The 19,599-nt window shown below is 30.3% G+C and overlaps 1 protein-coding gene across 2 annotated transcripts in view; it reads right to left on the reverse strand.

Annotated features, from left to right (window-relative positions):
* The window catches only part of LOC108747741 (glutamate receptor ionotropic, kainate 2), a 229,756-nt gene that overhangs the window by 21,040 nt on the left and 189,117 nt on the right, over positions 1 to 19,599 (reverse strand). For both annotated transcript variants that reach the window (XM_018485435.1, XM_018485436.1), the window contains exons 6-7: positions 16,417 to 16,558; positions 7,874 to 8,041 (exon numbers count right to left, since the gene is read on the reverse strand). In XM_018485435.1, coding sequence (XP_018340937.1) covers positions 7,874 to 8,041; positions 16,417 to 16,558 — 310 coding nt within the window. The remainder of the gene's footprint in view (positions 1 to 7,873; positions 8,042 to 16,416; positions 16,559 to 19,599) is intronic.

Genomic DNA, 19,599 nt, shown 5'->3' on the forward strand with positions numbered 1-19,599 from the left:
TGAGTTAATTAGCCTGGCTTTGACACGCTCGTAATGGGATTGCCTACATCCCTCCGAGGGACAGACATATCCCCGTTACGGAATTCGCCCAAACGTGATTGTTTGTTATGTGACGACGCCTTTGCGTAATATCGTCATTAAATCTCGAATGGCAGTGTCGATTATATGTTGTGATCGTGTTAACTCTCATAATTGTTTCAATGATGTCTTGGCTCTGTTTAATGCTTTGTTCATATTTTGCATATATGCGCAATGTGACATTGAATCTAATTATTAATTATTAGATACCTAATTGTGGAGTTAGGAGACAATTAAGAATTTCTGTTCTTCTGAAGGCCATTATCGATGTTGTTTATTGAGAAAATTTCTTAATTATAAATTGATATACTTTATATTTCATTTTCTTGACATTAATATATTTTTTAAATATATAGCTGCGCATGTGTTTATAATAGAACGTTTTCAAATTATTGAGGAAAGGAATAGTTCTTTACTGTAAATCTCTCATCATGAATACGACGTCAATTTGAAGACATGGTTAAATTGCACGATCTTACAATCAGAAGGATTCATTCCATAAAGATGAATTCTAATGATAAACGTCCTCTTGCTCAATAACAAAGAACAAAATCAATCCATTTTATCCCTCCCAGCTCATATTTTTTTTAAGTTATTGAATATATGTTTTTAGTCTACAAAAGTGACATTAAACTAGAAATATATAATAAATATATTACTATTAACGGATTAAGGCTTTATATATTTATTATTTTTTTTATTAATAAATGTCGAATATAAAGAACTATAATTTCACTGACAGGTATCTAAATTCCGATTCAAGAAGCTTGCTTGCTTTTCTTCTTTATTATACCCAGACTTTTATATTTCTAATTTTAACGGCGCAAAGTCTGATGGCTGGCGCCTCGTAAAGCTGCGACACTGTACCTGATAAAACTGGCAAATTGAGAAAGTTTTTATTACTAGCGTTTCTGCGTGCCACGAATCGATGGCGCAGTCTTTGGTAACCATTCGTTTTGCGACTTCCAATTGACGATTTTACAAGTTTTATTTTATAAGACTATATAAGAAAGTCAACCGAGTGTTTCTTTGTGCCGGCATTTTGTTCTTCTCTTTTCTTCGAAGCGAGTCTAGAAAACGCGTTATCTGTCGTCACGATGATATATCTTCCGTGAACTATTGGTGTCTCTGTATGTTACAGGCAAGCCACCGAATTCCGTTCGCCCGTACCATGTGATAAAAAACGAAGTACGCGAAAGTATGTTTCCGATAAAAAAGATAGTCGTTTGTAATTATTTTTTGTTGTCAATAAATCAACAAAAGAGCAAGCTTAATAAAAAAATGTTTCGCAAAAAAAACCGAATAATTGCATTTTTTCTGTTTAGTTTAATTTATACATTAGTATGCCTTGTATTATTACTAGAAGTCTTGGATTAACTATTCAGATTATTCTTCAGTATTCTAGAAACATAATTTTTTTCTACATTAATGAATTACTTAGTTTCTCAAAATTAACTTACGAAACCACAAAGAATTGAGCAATGTAAAGATCGAAGATATAAGAAAAAGAAAGAAAAAATTGTTTTGAATATGATGAAAAATAAGAGAATAATAATCTTGTTTCTTATTCTTGTTATTATCAAAGCTTTTATATTATCAAAGTATAATTATATTAACGAATTAACACAAAAAAAAATAAAAAAAAAAATTTTAATCAATAGCATATCTTTTATATATTAATATATATACCATATGCATGATAAGCGGAATTACTTTATTATATATTTTCTCTATATTATGAACAGGTCACGGATCAAACGCGTATTTTTCTAAAAGAAAATTTATATTAAAATTACAGAGAAAAGAAGGTAGAAGACGACCAACGATTAGAGAGTTTTTTTTAGATTACTTGAAGCTATTTACTGTGCTGTTAAATTTATAACGTCAAATTTAACGTAAGAAAATGTATTAAATTTGATTTAAATTTATTATTATTTATTAAGTGTACACGTTAATATAAATGTTGTTTATTTTAAAATTAAAAAAATGGATTGATTTACATTTTGATACACGTGGAAGTTAAAAATAACAAAATTATTTTTAATTCAAGGAATTGGATTATCATTGTTCCTTTGAGAGCATACAACAATTAGAATTATTTTACAATTTTATTGCATTTACGTTATGCTTCGTAAAATCTTTTTTTAAATGCCAATCATTTTTATTCAATTATTTAATTTTAATAGAAATTCATGGAAATAAACAAATGTTCAAATTTTGCAAGTTTGATTAACTCAATAGGATTTTATTATCTCTATTGCACTGTATTTTTTTTTAAATTTCTAGAATTATAATTGCAAAGATTAAATATATCTTATTATAATTACATTTCTATAAAAAATTTGATTTTTTGTTTTAAAAAATACGATTATCTTATATAAAGAAAATAAAATGGATTTAACATATATTAAATATTAACACAATCAAAAATTAATAATTTGCTTGGTATACATTAACTATATAATATAATATATAATTTTATGTAATAATATCTCTTAAAATCGTAATGTGAAAAAATAAATGCACAGAAATAGGTTAAAGAAGTATACATCCCTATTTTTATCACGTTATGGCAACAGAGTAAATATTAGTGCGCTCGAATCACATCTCGACTTTCACGCGAAAAAGGGAGGCGACACGAGAAAACATCTTTCACGGAATAATGTAGCAACACACGCTGCTGCAACGAACGATGCAGCAGATCCGTCACATACTTGTACGAGGTGTTGCAGCTACGTATACCGCAGAACATCGACAAAAAGTTGTTGGGAAGTTTACGCGAACGTGCAACCGTGTCCGGGCAAATTGGCCTTTTTAAGGGCCCAGTGTGCGCCGGACCCAGCAGATGTTGCTTCCGTCGAAATAGCCGAATGTACAGATTCGCGCTTCTCAACTTTCCTGCAGTTGATGCCGTGCCAGATGCGACGATATAATTCGCTTTTCGCGAATTGGCATTTCGTTACTTGCTTCTTTTATGGGGTATGGCAGTAACACACTATATACAATTCAAGAATTCACTTTTAATGTGAGATTCTAGAAAGAGGAGATTCTTTAAGTTAAATTTTATGATTTAAAAAATTGAATGTAAAAATTTAAGATTTTTAATACATATCTATTAATTTAAATTATATGAATTTTTGGAAGTTTCTAATCTTAATATTTTTAAAATTATAAACCGTTATGTGTGTATGCACATCTTTAAAATTATAAACCGTTACATATATTCCGTTTTAAAATAATGATAGGCATAATTTTTATTTATTCGGAACAAACTGACAAAATTTTTAATAAATAACAAAATAGCTTTATTAGTCTAAGCTCGATCATAATAGTTAAATAGTATTTCGATATGAAATATACATTTATATACATTTTTATAGATTAAAATATTTAATCTACGTAGGTAAATATTTATATTGCCTGTATTAGAATAAAAAAGCTATATTAAATATTAGCAAAATGACGGCGCTAAATATCAGTTCTAATTTTTTAAAAGGTTTTGCTTCTTTTCTCAGTAAAAAAAATATAAATTGTTAAAATATGAGGCCTGTTCTTTATCGAAACATTCTCTGAACTGGTGCACATGGTGCAATAAGGTGAGGTTTGAAACAAATGTAATTTTTTTCACTTCAATGCATTGTACCATATGCACTAGTTCAGAGAATTCATTGATAAAGAACAGACCTATACTGACTTGATTCCAGTACGGATGATAGCGATATATTCATGTACATGTAAGACTAACTTTATTTCGAATGAATTTTATTTTGAATGAATAAAAATCTTCCAATCATGTTTATCGTAATTTTATAAGTTAAGATCCGCACATAATGATTTATAATTTTAAAAATATTAAACTCAGAGAATTTAGTATTTTTTATTTAATATTAAACTCATAGAGTTTTTCAGAAATTCATACACTTAAAAATAAATATGTACTCAAAATCTTCAATTTCTATATTTAATAGCTTTCCTTTAGCAAAATCATAAAATTTAACCTTGAAAATCGCTTTCTGGACCAAAAATCCTCCTTAAAATCTTTAAATTTTGATTTTACTTTATTCAACTTGTGAAACCAGATTATACTCATGGTATTATAAGAAAAATATAATTTGACACAATCCATATTTGTTAACCATTATTTATTACTAAAAAAAATGTGAAGCAAAAACATACGCTCTTCAAGCTTAAGATATAAGATGTAAGAATATAAAGATGTAAGACCGTAAATTTAATAAAAGAAATAATTATCAATTATAATTAGTAGTGCTTTTCTTAATAATTTGTGCATATATTTATAAAATAATATTATTCCAGAAAAAATTATGTTTCACAGTTATATTACACATTATATTTATAAATTCTTTCTTTGTTTACACACAAACGTGAAAAACGCTATGTAAAATGATTACTTTAATAAATATATTAGCATGTTAAGGGGCGTGACAGGTTGTAGATATAAATAGAACAATGGTGAGAATAAGGGTGCTGACTCAAGTAACCTTGACAGATGAACGAAAAGAAGCAAAGGCTGCTATTTCACGAGACATCGTGATTAGTCATTCCCAAATAGTTATATGTAATTAATTGAGAAACATTGAGCAATCAACAAATTAGGCAAAACACAAGCAATCAATCTTTGAATCGATTTGTCTTTAAATCTATCATTACGTGTCATCAATACTAAATGCACATTGTACAAAAAATAAGTTTTATACAAACATCATTTAGTAAATTTAGATGATTAACATTGTAATGAGAGAGACAATAATGATGAATGATTATAAATCTTTTAACATAAGCATTAAGAAAAAAATAAATATTTATAAACTGTCTTCCTAATATTATTTACATTGTGCATAAATTTAACATGTCCTATGAACTCCGAACGAATTATTATATTTCATACGGATTCTGACATGTAATTCCTCGTCTACAATCATGTTTTTACTCCCTCCAGTCTACATTTTTTTTTACTGTTCTAAGCTTTCAAAGTCCTTCTCTTTTTATTTCGAAGAAATTTGAGAGTAAAACTTGTGTCAAAAAAGGTTATAGATGGAGAGTTAATACTCAATCTTATACTATAACGCCATACGGGATGTCGGCATATCGATTTAATCGATACATCTAATAAAATGCCGACTTAATGGAAATACTTGCAAACTTGCATGTACTTTCATGTACACCGTCTATATACGTACATACCGATTAATTTGTCGCCATTTCATTACGCCGCTGTGTACAGAATGTGTTCAGCACAGAAGTAGGTAAACTGCACATGTAATTTCCTGCGTTACGAGTCACGCGACGTTCTCGCCTTCGTATGGATTGTATTTAAAATCGGCTTATGGAAGTAAAGGAAGTAGTACGCGAATCACACACTTGCAACGAAACGAAACTAACATGGAAATCATGTTTGTGCGCGGACTACGTTCTATCTGACCTGACCTCTTTAAATTCGAGACGTGCATAAAAACGGAGATGCGCTTACCCTCACGGTTTGCGGGAACTGAAAGAGCGGTGATATGATATAAAATTGAAAAGCAACCTACTTCTTGTAGTTACTATGTGTGTATTAACATTATGTTATGGATGTGCATTTGCGTAATATAATATTATGAGTACGGATGTAGTGTGTAATAATATAACGTTCTAGCTTGGTGGTTCTTGTTAATATGTATAATAACACGGGAACGCAGTGTACTTACTTTTTGTTTGTTTAGCAACATTATCATTTTACAAACTTTAAATTCGTTAATTTATTTCAAGTAATCAGTCTTAAAAAGTGCTTGTCTTTATTATTTACATATAATATATATATAGAATTAGTATTTAAACTTGTAGTAGTATTTAAAATTGTCTCAAAATTTGATATTGATGTTATTTTTTTGGGTTATAATAATAGGTACTTCTATTATTATAGGTAAAATCTTTTATGTAAAATATGTAAAAAATATACATATATGATTCTTGAAACAAAAAATAATGTAATAGTGAGCACATATGTGCTGAATGTACATATTTTATAAATTATAGATATAAAATAATGTATTAAACAATAAATATTTTTATCCTTATTGAAAAACAAATCTCAGTTTGAAAGTAACAAAAACTTTAAGTAGATACTTGGAGCTTCTGTTACTTTCAAATAGAAAACTTTCGAAAGATTTAAAAAATTTTACTGCTCTCAGGTTTGAATATCTTTTCTTCAAAACACGAAGTATATGTAGATATATAGAGAATAATTGGCTACATTTACACAGTACCTTTAATTGGCCAATCATAGCTAATCTTCTGAAGACTGGAATGATTGTATTTGATTAGTTTCTTAATTACGCGTATGTTATTAAATCCGATTAAGGATGCTGAGTAAATGTAGTAATTATATTCATATAAGGGCCTGTATTCTTAATAGTTACATAATTTTATGTAAATATAGCAGATATGGTAGAGGTACATTTTCTGTAAATTTCTTGATTAGTAATTAATTTATTGGTAGCGAAAATTTGACTGGATTTAATTTGTAGCATTTTGTAAAAAAATGTGCAATATATATGTAATATTTCGATAAAACCTAATTTAAAATCTAATCCGTTTAAAATTAAATGTGATTATCTATTGAGAAAGTTCATATTGTCTTGCTAATACTGTGCTATTTTTAATTCTTAATAATCAGAACACTGTGGTTAGTTTGATATTTATACATATTGTGATTCTTAAGTTCAAAAATTACGTTAAATAAAGAACATGTCAGAAAAGTATTTTGAATACTTTGTATTTAACTTTGTATTTCTTTACAATCAATACATTCTGTTCTCATTTTCTAGAATATTGAATCTTGAACCTTTCAACTGTAATCTCAGTTTCATTTAAATTACAATATTTTTTAGTCACGCTATTTCAAAAATTTGAACCGTTGTGTGACCGACCAACTAAAGATAATTACAAAAGAGGATGCAAAGATTAAAAACGAGAGCAGAACGTGTATGATTGTAAAGGGTCCTAATTTGAATAAAAAATATTTAAAATATTTTTTATATGCTATTTTTTTTAAATAATTTTTATTTCACAATTTATATACCGCATTGTGTACATTATCTTTTTTAATTCATTCTTTGGAAATAATACGGATAAAAATTTAGAGATAAATCAATACTGTTTAATATCTGTTTAATCACAAAGTTTTCGAATGTTTCGGGTCACATATAATATTAATGGCTAGCGAGTTTGCCAAATGGAAAAGCGGAATCAAGAATTATGAAACCAATCATTCGATTTTTTGTTGATATCATTCATATTTGCATTCTTATGAGAATCGGCATGTGTCACTTGGGGAATTCAATTTCCCCAAGGTAGTCAAGTTTCAAATAGGGTAATACTCAATTATTACATTCGCTCCGTTATTCTCGGTCATGTCAAAGAGCGTGAACCGGCTCTCGCTAAGTCTCGCGAGCGAAAGAACCAAGAAGAAGTAGATCGATGCGGCTGTCAAGCGGGCTTGCACGAAGAATGCGAAATTAGAGTGTTATTACGTGAGACGCGCGGCCGCTTTAAGGACGGGAACATATTTCGTCGTGAAACGATCTTTGCATTTGCATACATAACATCCTACGCTTACACTTTGCGACGTCATATATCTTGCACCGTGTATTATTTATATTTATACTTGAGACTAACTTGGAGAGCAAAATATCGGCATCGGTAAAATAAACTACTTCGATATTACGCTATAATACAGCAGCGGCAATCCATTTCCGGTTACTATCGTTAACTTTCTGTGAGTTCTGCATCTTACCTTGTTACTGTTCTGTCCCATGTCGAGCTCACGATTATAGCGTTTCTCACCGTAGATCCAGTCCTGAATTACCTTTTGAATTTCCGGCTTCTCTGGATCCACTAATCGAAAGGCAGTGATATTGGTCCCGCCATGCTTGAATTCTTCTAAGTCGACGGTATGCAAGTCCTGAAAAGAATTCCGATTGATCGTGACATGAATTCCTATTAGTCACACGTTTCTGTACTAGATTATAAAATTTCATATCAGCTACATTCTAGATACTGTGGAAAATAGTCTTTTTTCGTCACTTGATATATTTTTTTAAGTAGGTATTATAATTTCATATAATTTTTAGTAATTATCTTAGATATAAATTAAGTAAGAAGCGTCAACACTATATCTTACGAACTTCCAGATTTAAAATAACAACACTGGCTGAGATAATATTTTTCTCAATAAGTTCTTTTCAGTGATTTAAGATACTTATTTTAGCATCGTTACTAAATTATTAAATTGATCTATTTAATTTATGACTATTTCCAACTTTAATTTAGAACTGCGTTTTCAAGACCGGCTATGTTCGACGCGCAGTTTAAAATGCTGGAAAATGTATTTAAATATTCATAAAAAATATTATTATACTAAAATCTAGCCTTGACCGCATTTAGCATATCTTTATTCAATTTGATTTATACAAGCAATCTAGATTAACTTATTATTATTTATCTTATGTTTAGTTTTTACCAATAGCTTGATATTATTCGATCCTACGAATATTATCTTATCTTACATCTAAATAAATATTAATACTAGAAAAATGCCTACTACGGTCAAAGCTGGATTTTCATTGCTTTAAATAATTCAATCTTGAATTACTAATATACACTATATATATATATATATATATATATATATATATATACTTGCATATATACCATATTGTAGTCTTACAGTCCGGAAAAACAATTCAGCGCAGTTCTAAAAGACTACAATATGGTATATGCAAGTACATATATAGTATATATTAGTAATTCAAGATTGAATTATTTAAAGCAATGAAGATCCAGCTTTGATCATAATAAGCATTTTTCTACTATTGATTGTGTTTTTCACATATGCGGTCTAAAATAAAAGATTTTTAATATTGTAAATAAATATTATTTTATAGAAAATACAAATATGACGGTAATAATTTAACAATTTTACGAATTTAAATTTCTCTCTTCCTCAAAATCGAGTATGCAAATAGTAAACTCAAGATATTCTCTGGAAGAAACTACGATGTCTTAAATCGAACTGGAAGATGGAAATTCTGTTTTATGGTTTACTGTGAATTAATCACGTAAGATAAATCTCAATCGGATTCACATAGTAAAGCCGGATGTGACGTTAGATTTTCTGGAGAATCTCCTCTTACGACAAAACATTTCACGACTTGACTTCGCAATCAGATTATATAAGGTCCCTCAGATCACTCTGACAGATGTCGTATCTAGTAAAACTGGACGATTTTTGTTTGCACTAGAGATTGATATTTTATTAATTGTTTAGTTTGTCAGTTTTTATCGTGAAAATCTCACGTCCGACTTGTTAAAAGAAAAAAAAAGCATCCATGATGTTCTTCATTCTCTGTCACCCCTTGCTCTCCGCGACTATTTCCAGCAATCAAAGAATTAAAAGGTCGACGTTTTATATTGGATGAGGAAGTCATAAAAGCAGCGCAAGCGATTTGCGAACACTTTTTAGTTAATGGATTTTATATTGACAAGCGTAAAAGGAGTGAGATGAGACAATAAATGATTCCAATGCAGAAAGCGTATTTTGAAAAAGATTATATTATATGAAATATATATTTTTTGAAAGATTAAAGAGTGAATTGTTTAGCTTAAAACTTTATTCTCTGTTTTATATTATATTTTAATACGCCCTTGTAATTTCACTTTATTAAAATTTCACGATCAAATATATCCGCTTTTGTTTATGTGATAAGTTAAATTGTATCGAAAAATTGTATTTATATTATTAAAATAAATACATGTAATAGCACATATAGTATAAATGTATTAGTATAAATATTTAATTCTAGATTTTTATTCGAAGTTTAGTTAGCAAAATATTGAACGTTTAACTAAATTATGATTAATTATATTTTTGTTAATTTTTTTTATTAAAAAAGAGAATTATTTTTTAAATTATTAAGTACGCGGTAAAAAAAAAATTAAAAGAGATTATATTTCTTTTAAACAACACGTATAATTTTCGATATATGATTTACAAATTAAACCTATTATGTAAGTAAAAGAAAGTAGAAATACATTGCATATGTTCTTTTCTGACTAGATAATTACATTAAAAATATATTTAAAAAAAATTAAAACAAAACTTTCAGTAAGAGCAATTTCAATATAGCAATTGTAACACTCAACGAACTGTAACCAATTGATCATTTATCGTTTGCATTTCTCTTTTTTTGGAATTATTCTGAAATATAATATAAGATATGAAATGCATCGCTATTTATACTTGCCACGATTTGCACCTGAACAGGAAGGACGTTTGAATTTGTATTCTTTGCGATAGTATATTCAGAAGCTATTGACAGGAGTGGAGATAACTCAAGCATGGAGCATTTGCTTCAAAGCCGGTATCTGTATCGGTGACGCTTGTGGGCCGACGTGATTTAAAGTCACGTGCAGCTCGAAGGCGTATTCCGCCCATCTTTTCAAATACTCGCGCAGGATCGCGTCACGGCCATTTATTATCCTTTGTCCCGCATCCGGAGCATGATGGATAAGTCTATGTTCCCCGATCTGCTGTCTTCGCCAAGTAGATGGACACAGTTGACGACATCGTATGTTCTCGATGTCTTACGAATCGATTGACCGCTGCTCAATGATCGATCATCGTCTCGCCTCGAGCTACATCCGGTTTGCACTTTTTCAAGATACGTCGCAACACAACAGCGATATATCGTTTGCCACATAGAATAACGTGCAATAACGGCGATCGATGGGAATGCATTCCCTTGCCCTTAATTCCGTTCTATCCTTTATTACCCCTTTGATAATCGTTGCACAACACATTGCGAAATCTCTAGACAGCATGAAGATGAAGACCATGAAGAGAATCATTTGAAAGCGCAAGTTCGAAGATTATGAAAATTATTACATTCAAAATTTGCACTTATGTTTAGTGAAGTGAAATAACAATATATTATGTAGAATTGATTTTTTCCCAATAAAAAAATGATGATATAATATTTTAATTATAATATATATATAATATAATATTGAGATATATCAAGTGAAAAAAGTAGATAAGTAGTAAAATAAATAGTAAAATAAAATCTTGTAAATAGTAAATAGTGTGTATGAGTAAAGTCTTTGTTAAAAAAATTGTGCTACCGATTTTAAAAGATTTTGAATATTATTTAAATATACATTAATTATATTGATATAATATATATGACTTGTAAAAGCAATAATAGATAAACAAGAAAATGATATATGGATATATGTCATTATAATTATAATACATATTCAATAAATATACATATAAATATCTATAATTAATACCTTTGAGTAAATAGATAATGTAGAAAATTGATAATCTTAACTCTCAGTACACACAACTCTGGCAGTCCGTATCTACCCACATTCGAGTATTTATAACTCAGCGTTTTCTTTTGCTTGTATCTCAGATTGTGTGGTTCATCGATTTTAACAAATTTTTTTTTAATCTATCGTTTGAAGACTGAAAAAAAGGAATTTTTGAGTTAGAATGTCTAAAATGTAACACAAAAGATATTTTGCAATAAATGAACAGGAATCGGAAGAAAACGTGAACTATGAAAATCGAGTGGGATTACGCTTACCTCATTATGTGTACTGAGAGTTAATGCTTATTAAATTTATTAAATTCTTTTACTTACTGTTTAATAAATTAAAAATTTCTGCTCATACTATTATTAGAAAATCATGATGTTATTCCATTTATTCATCAATTCAAATTACTTCACTCGACGTGTATTTAATAAACAATATAATATTGTACGTATACACCGATTATTGTCATCGCAGGAATAACTGGTAAAACAAGGGAGCAACGGCGGTGAAAGCTCGAAAGTGCTGTGAGGATACGATGGCAAGTGCTGTTATTGGATCCACTCATGCAACCTTTTTCAGTGTGGCAATTCTGTGTCCTCTCTTTCATATGCAACATTTTATATTTAACACGAGTTTCAAATGCGCATAATCTTTTACGTTACGCGTGTCGAGAATTTTGTGATAATTGTGCTTTTCAATGTGTTTAAGGCTTAATCAAGGGAATACAGAATAGGAACAAGGAATAATAGATTTCAACCTATTGGAAACCACGTATTCCGGTGTAACCGGTTTTTAGTAGGTTGAAATCTATTATTCTCTGTTCCTATTCTTTCTATCTTTTATTGTGGACAGGTCTCAAAACGTAAGCAGTAAACAAATTGGTTAATCACAGACATCACAGTAGAGACCAGTCGTAACGTAATGTTGTCCAATTTGAAACAATTTTCCAGACTTTAGTAATTAATTCTATACCAGTTCTGTATCAATTTTGTTAAAAATAAATGTGTTAAATGTAAAGCAAGTGGTACATTTTGTGCGCCATTCTGTATTTCACAAACACACTAGTATATCTTCATCTTTGCCTAATTTCGCCTCCTGACGCCACATCTAATAAAATTTCCACAAAGAACCAAATTTGTTCATACAGTTAAAAAACTGATACTCCACAAATACGAGTATATGGTTTTAATGAAGAAATTAAATGATATAATATTTTGTGCCACTATATAATTATATAGTTATCGTAACTCGATCTGATGATAGGACATGAAGGATGAATATCTATCGAATACTTTTCGTTTGTGCAATGGAAAATAAATTACTGCAGCTTTTTCTCCGTTCTTTACACGTAAAGATATATGTAAATATACTGCGTATAATATCAAGAATTTTTGTTCATCAGCAAAACTAACATACGGGCGAGTAACAAAGAGAATGGCTTTTTTTCTCAGTGCGTTATCATGATGCCCGGTATATGATAGATTTGGCAAGAATCGTTTTTTACACAACACTGCGTTCACGCGTGATTGTTACGGAGTCTATCACGAAATGTCGTTGGCTCGTAACTTGTTGTTTGAAACGGGCAGCAAATCTGTATGTGGGTGCAGAGAGTATCATCGAAACCGTTTGACAGATGTTCAGTTTATACACGGATGTGTGTACTATAGTTCCGTACACCCATGTGATGGCTTGGTCAAACAGAAAAGTTTGCGGCAGTTTGTTAAATATTTAATTAATATATTTGCACGATCACGGTGACAATTATGTACCAAAAAGAATTTTGTTAGTTTTGTTAGCTACTTTGTTAGTGTTGTTAGCTATTTTACTTTTCAGGAATGACTAAACGTAATGCAAAAATATTTCCCGTAATACAAAAATATTTCCCGTCATTAAATTTGCTCACGTTATGCAAAAGAAGATATTAGATATTGATATATAGTATAGCTTTAGTTTTAGAAAAAACATTAAATAATAAGAAATATCCATAAGGCTATAATTAAGTCTCTATTCTATTCATATTAAAATCTTTTGAGATAGTTCGGATTTTATATTTAAACATTTTTTTATTTAATAATATTGGATTATATTTTCATACTCAATAGTTATAATCACTTTACTAATTTCTTTAATTAATTATAACTGTATTTATATGTTCTAAATATAATTGTAGAATCTATATGTTTCTTTTAAAGTAAACTTGAGTTCTTTAAAAGGTTATTCAAGATTTCGCAGTTTTTTTTAATTAACTTCTTTAAACGACTTTCGAGATTTCAGTTTCCTGATTAAAGACTGTGAAAGCCGTTTTATTTGAACGGAATTTTGCTTGAGAAGTATTCTATTTCAGGGCGGGAATAGGATATCCCTGCCCGAGCTCAAGAGCTCCAAAGTGTAACGCGAAAATCCAAGAGCGTATCATCCTAAGCGATGAATATCCATAATAAGCACCTTAATGGCCAAGGCTATAACGACTATAACAATCATCGTAACCGTAACAGGTATAATAACCGTAATGATCGCGCGGGGACGATACGTCGATGTCACGTAAATACCAAGGAGCAGAATGCTAAAGTAAAATTCGCGTGGTGTCAGCTTCATCGTGAGACTGTGAAAGAACGAACTTCCACAATTTCATCATGAAATCACTGTTTTATGAGGCGAACTTAATTCAATGAAAGGTAATTCGTCGAAAGCCAAGCAGAGTAACCGAGCAAGATTCATTAATGCTTTCACCCAGGCCGTCGAGGAAAAGGCGCTCTGCCACAGTGTGTACCTATATCCGACGTACACCATGTGTAACACAGCCATGCGGACTTCCCGATCGTGCTGCGGAAAGGTCAGGTTGATGGATGATGCCCAATTTTTCCCTCCAAGAGCCTTGACGACTGACCGACGTAAGTGAAAATAAATAGTCTCCGACGCGGGACATATCGTCTCGAGAATAGAGCGAGGCACCGTTAAATTCCCCTATGCGATAGAGATCGGTCGAAACATTAAGCAATTATTAAGCAGCTATTCTTTTCAACTTGCCAAGTTTTCCCATGTCGAGAAATCTGGTCTACCTATCTAATAATAATTTATCACCCGCTTTTCCACTGTATGAGATAATATTTCAAGTTAACTTGGTAATATTTTTTTCAAGAGTTCCGTTCCATTTATTTTTGTGATTTTTTTTTCTGCGTAATAATTAATATTAGGAGTAAACATCTTACGCAGTTTATAAATTAATAGTTTGAGCTGATAGCTAAGTTAAACGACGTGAATTTTACAGAGAAACCATTAAAAGCGATTATATATTATTAATGAAATTTATCATACATAGCTAACTTCATTAATCTTCTTCAAGTTGTTAATAAATATTAAACGAATGCTATATTAATTTTTATCAGTTCATTTAAGATAAAAATGATTTTGTAATAAGCATTAAGTTGCGTTAATTATTATAATAAAAAAAATAGATTTTATAATATATTAATCAAATAAAATGATTGTGTGAAAAAGTGATTTTATGATGAATTTAGAATTCAGTGTCTGAATGTGACGCTAAACGTTCTGTTGTTTCAGATATTGGCGATCGATGTACAATATGTACATTCGTCGTCAATATTAATCCATGTTTTTCTCGTAAAACAAACAGACCATCGTCAGTAGAATCAACGGAAAGAAGCCCGAAGAAAAAGCGTAGCTCGATTCTTCCGCGCTCGAACAAATACCCTTGCTGATTTACATTTTAATGGATCTAAATTGAAATCTAGTAGGAGAGGGGAAAAAAGTACCGAGATAAATTGCGCCGCTAGTGGTTATATAGCGTGTCCGTTTAAAGCTCTATTTATTTTTTATCACTTATTGCAGTCATGGGTGTCGCGTCAGCGCGACAACGCGCTTCTCACAGTGCGTCTCGACTGACGTAGTGCCACCCTTTCCGCTTCCATTCGCGCCGTCGAGGCGGCTGTAAATTACTAATTATTCTGAGACGGCTTCCAATTTTAACTGCAGCAGGCCGACGTGTCCGCTTTTTACTCGTTCGAGAGTCACACTGCGCTCGCGTAACGTTTTCATTCTGTTCGCAATAAGCCTGCAGACGAAGCAAATTTTGAAAACGAATTTCACTTCTCGTACTGCAATTAAAAGTGACATTCTACACTTGTGTATCTTGTGATAAACCCTTCATACCTTTCACTCACCATTAAATCGATTATTCATGAAAATGATTTCTTTCTCTTGGAACTATAATTTAACATCGAACATGACATAATTTATTGATTCTTATCTGCATTATCGATTCTAGAGAATTCATGTCCTTTTCAATTTAATATTTAACGTCATTCTAAAAAGTTCTCTTTAACTTGCCGATATATCCTGTCTTAATAATTTTTAATAAATTTCAATTTTAACATTTGATAAATTTACTATTAATGTATTATTTAAGAAAATTAGAATATATTTTTTAAACTTTACCCACAGTAACTATTCATAATATTGATAAAATTTATCATATCGCTTCATATAGCGTGGCAGTATGAAATAAATTATTATATTCAGGATAATAATGAGATAAATTTATCACAAAATAATATCGCGAACACTATTCAACGTTACGTTGAACTATTTTACATTTAGCTGTAATCACGGAGGATTACCGAATGGCAATTCTGACCAACCATTCGCACAGATTTCTCTTTTTAGTGGTAATTTACGAGAGGTTCGAATATGTTCCAGCAGTAAAGTTATCGATCTAGAATCTTCGTGGGAACGCCAACTCCTTCGGCGTAGTTTCCTCGACAGAGACTGAAGACAGCCAGAGCCGCAGGTGGCTGAGACGATGAAGATCGCGAGAATTAGTCTTACAAGCAACGCGCCTGATGCAATTTCGCGACTCTTACGTCTACTCTGGATTACTTCGTGGCTTATGATAGACGGAAAGTCGATTGTTAATCGCATTTAATCTTGGGTACCTACCAGTGATGTGATAAGGTAGCTGTGGTAGTCGCTCATCATTCCAATCTGTTGCGCTTGTTTCAGCACATCGTAGATCCTCTCGGTGGAACAATCCAATACGATATGCGACTCCGCGGAATTTTTTATTTGTTTTAACAGCGGCCTGAAATAAAACAATGTTCTGTGTAAAATATATTCTTAAATTTTAAATATTATACTATATATAAAGAGAATACCGAACGTTGACAAAAGCGACGAATAAAAAATTTTAAACTATTAGGTTAAGTAAAAAGTCATCGCGTTCTTTTAAAAGACATCTATCAGTAAAAACCGCAATTACTTTCTTACCAACAATATAAATATATCTTAATAGAGTAAAGTTTCAGCTTTAAAAATCTCTTTTTTAAATTATACGATACGACAATTTTTAATGGAGTTATGAGCAATTAAAGTCAAAATAATTCTTTTATTTAATCCGCGATAACTCAGTAATCAAAAGTCGTAGGAATATTAAAAAAAAACGATTTTGTAGGGAAAGTATCAAGCTTTCACGATAGGTAATCGAAAATTTTCTCAAATTCGTTTTGGACACGTTACAAATCCACAAAGTGAGAAGAAAATTTTTCGTCTTTTTCAGCTCGTAGTTTTTGGTATGTAAAAATTATCAAACTCATATAAACTTAAAAAATGTGATAAGTTTTTAAAAGTAGAGATTTCAAGCTTTAAAACCCTTTTTTAAAATTTGAATTTCATTCATTATTGACGAAGATATTGTATATACAACTTTGAGCTAAAAAATACGCGATGACTTTTTACTCAACCTAATATGTATATCAAAAAGTTTGTTTCATGCAGGAACATCTCATTCTTTATTTAAAATTCTTTTCAGTTTAAAAAATTGTAGATATCTAAAACGTGCTGAAATGAAAATGAATTTTTCAATATTTTCCAATAATATAATTTGAAAATGTTTGGAGGATATTGCAAATAAGTATATTCTTATTCTTAATACATTCTGAAAATATTTTAGTGTACTATTAGCAAGAGCACATTCTCGGTATATTCCTAGCATATTCTAATAGTACTTGCAGTAAATTTTCAGTACATCCTCAGCATACTTTCAACATAATATCATAATGAAAGGCTCAAAACTGAACTCCATCGGTTTCAATAAAATCTGATAGAATTATAAAGTCTGTTTCCTGTGACTAAACTAGTGTACACTTTTAGAACTTAAAGTGAAATATACGATAGATATACGTCTGATATTTGTCGAAAGCGAAGAAGAGAGTTCTAGAGCAGTCTAGTGCAGGAACAGAAAACAGACCAAGTGAGTGCTCTCAAATATAATGATACCCCTATTTGGATGTAAACAATCGTTTGCGAAATATTTTCAAAGTAATATTAAGATGCCGTTAGTAGAGTTTATTAGACGTTTACTCGAATATTTATGATATAGTGGATACTGTTTTTATTAAAACTTTTAGTCTTAAATTTGTAAAAGTTCCTTTGTTAAATGGGAACTAATCAGGAGAATTGTTCTAGGAGAGTAAAAAATTTAATTTGTAATAAAAATCTATAATAAAATTAATTTATTATTATATTAAAGAAATATGTGTCACATCTCAAAGCATTATCAAAAATATAAAAATTTTATAGGTTTTTTTATTATTATATCTGAATATCTACAAAATTTAAGCACAGTTCTTTTATAGGTTTAAAAATTATTTAACTTTTTGTTTGCATTGATTTTTATGTAAAATCGTATTTTTATAGTTTTTAGTATAGTACTTATTTGCAAATTTGATGAAGAAGTAGCATTACAAATTAAATCAAATTTTTTTAAATATTAATAAAACTTCAATAAATATTTGTGCAAAAATTTATTTAGATTCATTTATTTGTTTAAAAATCATTTATCTAAAACTGCCGTAAAATATAGATAAAAATCAATGAGCTGTATAGGCCATTATAAATTGAATTATTGTTTTTTTTTTGGAGTTGGTTTTAGGGCGTATTTACTAAAAATTTTTGTCTGATATTGGCTAATAATTGTTTAAAAAGCATTTTTCACTTATTTTGGATACACTCTTTAGGTCACTCTATACACACTCTATATGTATATATATTCTAATAATATAGACTTTTTTGACTGATACTTTTAGTTGATTATACAGTTCAAACATTTTTAACAATTATTTTTCTATCATAAAATATTATTATACAATAAAAAAAAGTTAATTGATGATAGAACTTGAAATCAAATCAAATTAAAAACTAGTTACCATATTTGTTAGCCACAGATGTTCAAATATATATGTCTTAATACAGTTGGAACAAATAGCAAAAAGATTAAAGAGTTCAATAGAAATTTTTAATTAAAATTTCCTAATGTAATCTGTCGATTTAGTTTAGATGTCGATGTAATTAGTAGAAGAAAGATAAATATCAAGTACATATCTAGTATAATAATATGAAACTTGATCTTTCTGTAGATCTGTTCGCGCGAAAACTCATTCGCTCACTCGCTCTCACGATGCTCTTCGGGGACAGAACGGTTCCGATTCCGGACATGCTTTTCGTCGTGTACCACTGATAAAAATTTCATACTACTGCCGGTTGCTCTCCGGCTTCTCGGAGGCTATCCTTCGGTTTCTCTCTCCCTCCCTCTCTCTCTCTCTCTCTCTCTCTCTCTCTCTCTCTCGCTTCCTGTCATTCAACATGCACGATAATGCGAATCTCCTTATGCAGCCGAGGAAGTCAGGACCCAGGCTCGCCATGGGAATTTTTCATGCTCTATGCATAATTTAACGAAAGTGCCCTTTATGCCCGCGTTGCTCTCGTAGCCGTATCGTCCTGTGAATTTCATTTCTGTCCCCGCCGCCGGCAACGACGATTGCATCTCTTTCTGCGTCTGCGAATTTATCGAATGATAGAGAAGGGTGAGTGTTGACTGAAATAGGAGTTATGGTAGTTTTGAATAAACAATTGTAACTTTCTTTGGGATTAAATGCGTTAATTTTCTCACTATTTTATTGTTATATTAATTTTATTACGTTAAAAAGCTAAGCTTATAAGCAGCATCATTATTTCATTTCTTCAAGACTATTTATCATATTTTTATAAAATATCTCATATCTCTTCAATAAAGCTATATTATCACTATTACTATTATTATTATTATTATTATTATTATTATTAATG

This window comes from Trachymyrmex septentrionalis, unplaced genomic scaffold (assembly GCF_001594115.1).
Source record: "Trachymyrmex septentrionalis isolate Tsep2-gDNA-1 unplaced genomic scaffold, Tsep1.0 scaffold20, whole genome shotgun sequence".
NCBI lineage: Eukaryota > Metazoa > Arthropoda > Insecta > Hymenoptera > Formicidae > Trachymyrmex > Trachymyrmex septentrionalis.